This window comes from Etheostoma cragini, chromosome 15, assembly GCF_013103735.1.
Source record: "Etheostoma cragini isolate CJK2018 chromosome 15, CSU_Ecrag_1.0, whole genome shotgun sequence".
Taxonomy (NCBI): domain Eukaryota; kingdom Metazoa; phylum Chordata; class Actinopteri; order Perciformes; family Percidae; genus Etheostoma; species Etheostoma cragini.
In genome coordinates, this window is record NC_048421.1 from 8129420 (window position 1) to 8139314 (window position 9895).

The following is a 9895-nucleotide window of genomic DNA, read 5'->3' on the forward strand; positions in this document are numbered from 1 at the left end:
TGTGTGTGTGTGTGTGTGTGTGTGTGTGTGTGTGTGTGTGTGTGTGTGTGTGTGTGTGTGTGTGTGTGCGTGTTTGCCTTTGAATGTGTGTGTTTGTTGTGTGTATGTGTCTATATTTATTGGACTGCCAAAGCTCTGGACCTGCATGCATAAACACAAACAGACCTGCACACACTCACAAACTCACATTCAGGTATGTACACACAAGAATGAATGCACACAATTATCACACACTGCTTTGCCTCCTTGCACACACACAGACACACAGTGTGTTTCAGAGATGAATAATGCCACTGTGCATCTGGTGGGATGCACCACTGTCCCTGGGGCGGTTTGAATTCCGGGATATTGTGCTGGTAACGGCTGACGCGCACACACACACACACACACACACACACACACACACACACACACACAAATATAAGCTCAGTACTCTGTCTCCAGGTGACTCTGTTCCTTTTATAGAGCACAGCACTACCCACCGCTTCTCTCTTCCTTTCTCTTTTGTATGATTGCACACACAATCACAAGCAGACAAACGTGCACTTACACACTGGAACAAACACTACAACCACCCCTACTGGTATACTGGATGGATGCACGCAAACACACGCTGTACAACTTCCAACTTCCCCTTGGAGGAAACTTAAGTTTGCATCTGTGCAGGAAAAGTCAGGGAGACGAGAGGAGAACAAAAAGAGGGCTCAGTTGAACCTTTTATGAAACACTGCATCAAAGACAAAAAGGGAAATATCGCCTCACATACTTTGTTTATGTTAAACATTTTTCGTTAGAAGAAGGGGCTAAATTTGGGGATCACATTTGATCCAAAACAATAATAAATAATAATGCATCACACAAAGTCAGCTTAAAAGGCAAAATAGATGTCGTTTAATTGCTGTGGTCTGCTGGGTTTAAACGTTTGCCAGGTCTCAATCATGCACCCCTACATATTCACACACACACACACACACACACACACACACACACACACACACACACACACACACACACACACACGCACAGCACAGTTGTTATGCTTATTTATTTATTACAGATAGGTAATTACGTTCCCACACACCACTCTCTCTTTCTCCTTCCTTGCCCAGAAATGTCAATCAGTGCACCAGAGACTTGTCTGCCTCTCCATCTTGAGACTGAAACAGATTCTGGAGCCTGCACTATTGAGAGGCCATTTTAAACACACACACACACACACACACACACACACAAATAATGCACATTCATATACATATGCACAGCTTTTGCAAATCTTGGAAAGATAAAAACAAGTATTAGTGCCGTGAGCAATCTAAAATACAATTCTGGTGAAATCAAATAATGTACATTAGAATGTATTTGTTCAAGTATAGGGGATGTGCACACCTGTGTGTGTTTGAATGTGTGTGTGACTGAGTGCGAAATTAGAACTTCAACTTTTGTCAAAAAGTGGAAGAATTTTGCTTTGACTCCAGGTGGATGTTGAAATAGAATTGCAGAATGGATAAACCTCAGACTCAACGGCACTAACTCATCATTTTTCTCTCACCCCCTCTCTCCATGCCTTCAGAACCCCTAACCCCCTTCCCTCTTTCCCATCTCACCTCACCTCCCCCTCCCAGCTCTGGCTACAGACGGAGAGAGTTATGCAGTCCTTCCGTGAGCGCAGCGGTGGTTACCACAGCAACCAACCCTGCTACCAGCAGGAGCCCCATGAATTATCCCGCCTGGAGACCTACCGGCAACACCCGCATCATCCCCACCCTCAGCACCCTCACCCAGGCCCTGGTCCACACCTTGGCCCAGGGCACACCAGGGAAGGCTATGAGGCTCACTCACTGGCAAACCCCACAAGCATGCCTTCAGCTGGAGGCCCGGGAGATGGAGGAGGACCCAAGGACTGTTACAGCCAGCAAACCTACCCTGGTTACCCAGGCAATAGTGGAGGGAATGGAAGTGGAAATGGTGGCTCAGCACCCTCGCAGGCGAAGAAATCGTTCAGAGGAAGCAAAGTGCCCCCTCCAAACCCAAATCAGCACCCACAGGGTCCTGGGGGTTATAGTAACCACATGGGCCCTGGGAGTTACTCAGCCCAGTATGTGAGTGAGGGCCACCACCAGCAGAAATGGGAAGACTCAGCCCAGTTAGCACAGTATGACCAGGAGATGGTGGGGCGTATGGAGGCTGGTGGTACCCCTGCAACTGGCTCCTCCCAGTACTTGGATCAGAACATGCTGGGCCACTCTCAGACCCAGTGCCACCAACCCTCCACACCTGCCTACACCAGCCCCCACCATCAGCCACACCCCCCTAACCCTGCCCCCTCTCCTCTCATGTACCCCCAGAGTCACCTTCACTACCCCCAGCACTCACCTTCTCCTTCGCCATACATGGAAAAGTGCAGCCCTATGCCCCACTGTTATAAAGGTTACAACATACCTCCTAATACCCAGTATGGCAGACAAATGAGCAGCCACAGCAATCTGAAGCAGGGGGGTTACAGGTCGACCCAGAACAGTTACGGCTACCAGCAGCCTCCCACCAGAGGTTACGAACAGCAGCTCCCTTTACAGGCCATGACCAATCCCCAGGAGCCCCACCCTAAATACCAACACTACAGCCAACCCCAACAAAACTACTGTCTCTCAGAGCTGTCTGTCAGATCACCAGAACAGTATTATCAGACTTGTAGCCCCTCCTCAAGCCACTCCCCTGCACGCTCTGTAGGACGCTCACCCTCATACAGTTCCACCCCTTCACCACTAATGACCAATCCTGAGTCCTTCCAGTATGGCCAACCTCCCATGACCCCTGGGGCAGCGTCCTCCTCTTCATCCTCTTCAGCTGGTATGCAAGAGCAAGTCAGTACCAACCCCATGTTGATGCCTCCACGCTCACACCCCTCACCCAATGTGCCCCATGCAGCCACCCACAGCTACACTACTACACCGCAGGTCCCCACCATGAAAGAACGCTTCTCAGAGAAGCTGTTGTCAAATCCCAGCTTGTGGAGCCTGAATGCCCTTACCTCTCAGGTAGAGAACATCTCTAATAATGTCCAGCAGCTGCTGCTTTCAGAGGCCCTGGTGGCCAACAAGAAAGGCGGTAAGCGCAGCAGTGGAGGGAGCAACAGCAGTGCTGGAAGTGGAGCATCCGCCAAAAAGGGTGAGGAGTACAAAGGTCCTCCTTTTCCAGATGGTGGTGGTGGTAGTGTTGGTGGAGGTCCCATGCAGGACCCTTACTCCACTCCACAGCACCAGCCAATGCCCATGGAACTACATGAAGGAGGCTACTCCAGCAGTAGTGATGAGCAACTAGAAAGGGGCTACTACTACTGTGGCCAGGGCAGAAGTCCAGCACAAGCCCCAAATAACACACAACTCAGCCTGGACACAGCCTCTTCATGCTCAATGACATCTCCAGATGATACGTCCACCAGATCTGGAGACTCAGGTCTACACAACCTTACTCCTGACCCTACAAGATGTCAGTCAGGGCAGGGAGGAGATGGCATGAGTACTCCAGTGAAGAGCATTGGTGACGAGAGGTCTCCTACAAGCATTACAATCCCTAGTCCAATGAAACAAGAAAGGGACTCTCCTTCAGACATACAGCATATCAATGAGCCTGTCAAAGAGAACTTTGAAGAATCAGCCTGGACAGAGAAATCAGCTGACAAAGAGGAGTTGTCAACAGATAACACCCCTAACCATGAGAGAGATTCCGACACAATTAAATCTATAGAGAATCTGGAGAAATGGTCAGATGAAGAGAAATGCCCAGCTTTATACAATAAAGTTAACAAAGAGGTGACAGAAAAAAACTATTGCTACGAGGAGACAGTGTACCAAGGGCTCCACAGTAAATATGACCATGATGCAAGGGACTCAGTTGAACAGTCTCCAGCAGCTCTCTCTGACTCCAGCCACAAGGAACACTTTGGCCAAGAGATTAAATCAGAGGCGTTTAAGTCTGAGTCTCCAACTGCATCTGAGAGCTCCGTGAAAACATTGCCTTTCATTTCTAGGCGTGACCTTGAACAGGATCAATATTCCACAGAGAAGGAGGACAGCTCAGAGAACACCTCTCCAACCCCCCAAGTTGAGGCCTTGGACGAGAGCAACTCAGACAAGAGAGAGAGCAGAGATGAGGAGGATGAAGAGGAGGGGGAGGAGGAGGGAGGTGGACAGTACGAGGCCGACCAAGAAGAAGAAGAAGAAGAAGAAGAAGAAGAAAAAGAAGAAATAATCATACAGAAACAACAACAACTTTCTCTTTCCCCTGCTCTGTCTGCAGAGCTTAGGGTAGAACTGGGGGAGGGGGAGAAAGTGTCATTGACTGAGGAGCACATGAACAACAGAGATGGGCCAGAGAAGCTTCCTGGAGATCTCTGCAGCAGGACAGAGAGTCAGAGTACTGAGCTTCTTACTGACATTGAGCCTACAGGGGCGCCTGTGCATCCAAATGCAGCAGCAGCAGCAGCAGATGCTTCCACAAGGGAGTCTGCCATTGGTGACACTGCTCCTCAGCCTCAGTCTTCGATGCCAGTCTTCTCAGCTCTCAATGACAAGACAACACCACCAAATCAGGCCAGGGATCATATCGATCACAGTGATGCTAAAGTGCTGGAGCCAGACTCTCCTCAGCTACCGGGTAAGTCAATACCTCCCTCAGCCCCCTCCTGGGCAGACACTCCACCCTCCCCCAAAAAAGGTGATGAGGACATGGAGCCAGGCATCAGCTGTGCAAGTGCTGTGACCCCGTTGGCCAAGCCAGAACCTGTGGCCCCATCTGCTCAGCCGAGGGCATTTGGACGTAAGCATGCCAGGGGTAGAAGAAGAATCACGCATTCAGGTGTGGGAATCAGGCGACAGCTATGCTTGGAGATAGAGGGGGAAAAGGAACAGGAAGGGGCTCCCTCACCTACACAAAAACCCTGCATGCCTCAGAGCAAAACTGTGCTATTCTCAGAACAAATGGACCTAGCTCATCAGGAATCTATTGTCAGTCAGACGCCAAAAATGCTAACTGCTGGTTTTCATTCGAGAATGTGCACTCGTTCATTCAACGCACCAGACTTGCCACCCAAAGTTGAGCCTCATGTGAAGAGAAAACCAGGCCCAAAACCAGGTTCAAAGCCTTGCCTCAAACCAGGGCCAAAACCTGGACCAAAACCAGGAGCCAAGCCAGGTCCAAAACCAGGGACTAAACCTGGCCTAAAGTCTGGACCAAAGCCTGGGCCAAAATCTGGGCCTAAACCAGCACCAAAACCAGGACCAAAACCTGTGTCAAATGAATCAGAGCAGCCACTAAAAACTGAAACTCCTGTGAAACGAAAACCAGGACCCAAACCAGGTTCAAAACCTGGGGCAAAGCCTGGGCCAAAACCTGGACCAAAACCTGGTCCAAAACCAGCTCTAAAGCCAAGTTCAAAACCAGGAGCTAAGCCTGGACCCAAGCCGGCAGATGTTTTGCCCCCCGACAACACTGCACCCATCAAGGCCTCAGTGGGCCGTCCCAAAGGCTCTGTTTCTAAAGCAAAGCTGGTGCAAGAAGAAACTAGTCAACCTTTGACAGGACTGCAAAGCAGGAGCCGGAAGAGTCCAAAAGCTGCAATATTACAAGTGAACCAGGATGTAAAAACATTTAACCAGGAAGAAAAACAAGCAAACCATGAGGTTAAGGCACCCGAGAAGGAGGGTAAGAATATGGTCTTGAGATCCAGAAAGCTCCCGCAAGAAAAACTGTCAAAAGAAAAAATCACAGGTGAAGATATTCTGCCCCAGACACTTACAGAAATGAAAGCCAGTGATGATTCTCTGAAAGTAGATGAGCCTGTTACTGTGGTACAAACTCCAGTTCCTATCCCTAATACAGTCAAAAACACAGAAGTTCCAGCAGACCTACCTGCACCAATTTCTCCACCTGTCCAAACTGAACAATCTGAAGAAAAGACATCACTTTCATTAAAACGGAAACTTAGCCCAGGGCTTTCTACAACACCAGTAAAGAAAAAGAGGGGTCCAAAGCCCAAACCAAAACCCTTTCCATCTCAACCCGCCCTGCTGATACAGGTTGTCTCTACACCTAAAGAGAAGGGTGTCCGGGGCCCAAGAAGAAAGCGAGGGGCACCCAAGAAAGCTTCTGTTGTCACTCCCCCACCAAAAGACACTCCTCACAACATCGGTGAATCTGACATCACTACTGATGTGCCTGTGGTGCCTCCACTATGCCCTACTAAAACAAAGGTTCTCCCACCACGCAAAGGCAGAGGACAGAAATATGAGGCCATGGTGCAGAAAATAACATCTCCTAGCTCAAAGAAACACCTCCCAATTCTCCAAATAGACAGCAGTCTAACTGATGATCTGATAGCCAAGGCTTTGCCTCAACATGTCTCAAAAGAAGGTGAGACATCTATGATCATAAATAGCACCGAGGTAATAGAGGGAGAAACGAAAAGCATAGAGTCTAGACAAGAAGGAGGGAAACAACATGAAAGTGCAGCGAGAAAAAAGGATATGACACAAGAAAGAGAAAAGCATGAGGTGAGTAGAGAGACATTGACATCAGAGGAGGCGAGACAAGGGGTGGAAGAAGAGGTTGTAAATAAGCAAGAGATGAGACAAGAAACCATTAATCCAGGGACACAGCAGGTTGTCGGAACTGACAAGGTATGGAGCTCAATAGAGGCCCCAGTAGATGCCAAGGCTCCAGGAGAGTGGACACAACAGGTATCAGAAGGGGCATCTTCTGCTGCCACTAAGTCCGCCAGAACTAAAAGGAAGAGATGGGCCATGGTGGAAAGCACAGATGCCTCAGTAGTAGCCTTGGAAGCAGGGAGCCTGATAGTCACAACACCAAGGCTAGCCAAGCAGAGGGCCATTAAAAATAACCATGAGATGCACCTAAAACAGAGGAGAAAGAAGAGAAAAGGCCAAGCCCTTCAAGAACAAACAGAGACAGTCAAGGAGACAAATATTGAAACAGCAGAACAACAACAGGATAGGATAGAAGAGAAAGTAACCCCCACGGAGTCTACAGTACCTTTGCCAATCAGCCCAGATGAGATCACAGAAGCCCCCCTTGTTACCAGCACAGAACTCATTCAAAAACCTAGGAGAGGCAGAAAACCGTCCACAAATCCAACTAAGAGGAAACGAGGCAAAGCCTCATCAGAGCAGATTCCTGGCAAGCCAATGAAAATCCACAAAAAGCCCGGGCCAAAACCTGGAATGAAAGATGCCATGGAGGTTATTGAGGCAGTAATAAGGGCTGCAGGTTGTGAACGGGCCGAAAAAGAGGAAAGAGAAAAAGAACTGGAAAGAAGTGAAAGAGAAAAGAAGGAAGATCCAGAGACATGTATTGTGGGTCCTGTAGTAACAATATCAGAAAAACAGACAGAGATCATTTCTGTGAAAAGAATTAGGCGCAAACCAGTCCATCAAAATTCTAAACAGTCTTTCTGTCCTTATGTACGGATTAACAACTCCAGAGACTTTTCCTCTTGGTGTGCCATAGTCAACAAGCCTGAGGATGCAATAATATTTCAGAGACGTAGAAAAAAGGGCATACTCAGAATGAGGAATCCTTTCACAGTTGCAAAGGTAGTGCCACACACTGCTGCCATGTTACAGGGACCCTTGGTAAACAGAAATCTAATTGACCGTTGTCTAACATGTTGCCTGTGTGGAAAGCCTGCAAATTACAGAGACTTGGGTGATTTGTGCGGACCCTACTACACAGAGGATGGCGTTCCACGGAAAATGTTGACGATCGGGCGCACAGAATCCCTCAGGGAGGAGTCAAGGAAAACCAATGACAACAACAGTAGCAGCAGCGAAGAACCAAGCAACTCATCAGAGAACAAGGGCGAGGGACACACAGAAAAGGAGAGTAATACCGAGGCATCCACTCAAGAGGGCAGTAGTAGCAGGCACCATCATTGGCGCTACCGGCGGGCAGGAAGAACAGAGAGAACGGGACAGGACAGTGGTCCACGAAGATTAACTCTCCGAGAGAGGTTTAGGAAGATGAAGCAACTCCAGGCCATCAGCACAGGGGCCTCAAGTGACCAAGAGGGTGGTGACAGCATGTTCCAAAGGCTACAAGTGGAAGCAGAGGCTAAGGAGCACTGGGCCCACGAAAACTGTGCCATCTGGACCAAAGGGGTAATCATGGTAGCTGGGCGACTATACGGACTGAGGGAGGCTGCCAGCAACTCAGCCCAAACGGTACAATAACAACTATCAACACTGTCTATGTCTGTCTATTCTAAAATGTGTGCATTATTATGGATGTTAAGAGAGATACTATGCAGTTTTTTTTCATAATGTTAACTTTTAACATGTTTTCCTTTTATTCCCCTTCTCCATCCCTATATGTCCCTCTATCTGTCAATTGTTTGTTGGTCTTATCCATATGTCCGTCTGTCTGACTAACTCCAGAGCTGCTACAAGTGCCAGATTGTTGGGGCATCCCTCAGTTGCTGTTGGAGAAGCTGCTCTCATAAATACCACTATGTCTGCGCCAAAGAGATAGGTAAGAGACCACAGTGAGAGAAGGAAGAGAGCAACAGGGGATGGAAAGAGGAGAAAAGCAGAAAAGAATTGAGAAGTCAAATTGGGAATAGGAAATTGAACGTGGGTGTAGACGGTAATGGGGAGGGGAAACAAATTAGGCAGGTAGAAAATCGGAAAAAAATGAAAGGAGAAGGGAGAAAGCGAGGGGAGGGAAAGTGGATGTGGGTAAATGAGAGAAGGAAAATGCATCAAAAAGTAACAGTATTGAGTGCGAGAAGAGGTGTCTGAGAGTGCAAGGGGAACTCAAAAGAGGAAAGGAGGGAGGGAAAAGAGGCAGAGAGCCTTGAATAAAGGGGATGGTGAGAGGAAAGTGGGACCCTGGAGTGTGCAAGAGTGAGAGGGGGAAGAGATAGAAGGAGGAGGGTGTGTATGTGTGCATTATTGACCACAACCCCTGTGGCTCCGTCCATCCATTCTGCTGTCTGGGGACTGAATGCGTCTCTATGTGTGTCTAACCACATTCCCTTCAGTTCTGTGTGTGTGTGTGTGTGTGTGTGTGTTTATCCCTGGTCGTTTTTGTCAATATAAGTGTGTGTCTGTGTGTTAGCACATGTGCTGGATGGCTTCCTCCCCCCTTCCTCATGCAAACAAAGTACACTGTGAGGATAAGAAGGCCTGCCACGTCTGCCTAGCCAGCACAGGGAGCAGAGCGAGGCCCTTTTTAATCCTGCTGAGTGCACCAGCCATATCTGACTGCTTGCCTGCCTTCATCGCAATTCATCCACTCATTCTTTCTCTCTCTCTCTCTCTGCCTCTTTCTTGCTCATTTGTCATTTTAACCCTACCTCTTTGTCATTTATCTGGGTTTTCCAAAACGGGGGGAGGGGGGGGGGGGGTGTTGTTGTGTGCATTTGCCTCATGCTACTTGTTTCTTTCATTGTTATCGTCTATTTGCAATCCTGTAGCTTATTCTCTCCTTCTCTTTGCTTCCTCTCACCCTGCCCAGGCTGCACATTCCATGAGGATGACTTCTCGATCAAATGTCCCAAACATGAGGTAAGAAAATAAAAGCTTCAAAACTTGTGTGTAAATGCATAGTAATTAGGCATTAGTGTTTCCACCATAGAAATAAAATGTATTAATTTCATTCCATTTCTAAGCTTTCCACACATGTTCACGTACAGTAGGTGTGCATACTCAACATGCACTGGTATGACTGCAGACCACTGTAATAACAGTGGGTCACCGTTTTGGTGTTAATAGAATGGTCGACTCCATAGTTGACTTTCCTGTTAGACAGACGCCATCTGGTGGGGGCGTATTTACACTGCAGCACAGAGAGGAAGGTCAAATGCAGAGGGGGGGGGGGGGGG

General features: G+C 48.3%; 1 protein-coding gene across 1 annotated transcript in view; it reads left to right on the forward strand.

The window, feature by feature from the left end:
- The window catches only part of LOC117957774 (retinoic acid-induced protein 1), a 49168-nt gene that overhangs the window by 35999 nt on the left and 3274 nt on the right, over nucleotides 1-9895 (forward strand). The window contains exons 2-4 of the mRNA XM_034893793.1: nucleotides 1571-8234; nucleotides 8448-8541; nucleotides 9529-9578. Coding sequence (XP_034749684.1) covers nucleotides 1647-8234; nucleotides 8448-8541; nucleotides 9529-9578 — 6732 coding nt within the window. The 5' untranslated portion in view covers nucleotides 1571-1646. The remainder of the gene's footprint in view (nucleotides 1-1570; nucleotides 8235-8447; nucleotides 8542-9528; nucleotides 9579-9895) is intronic.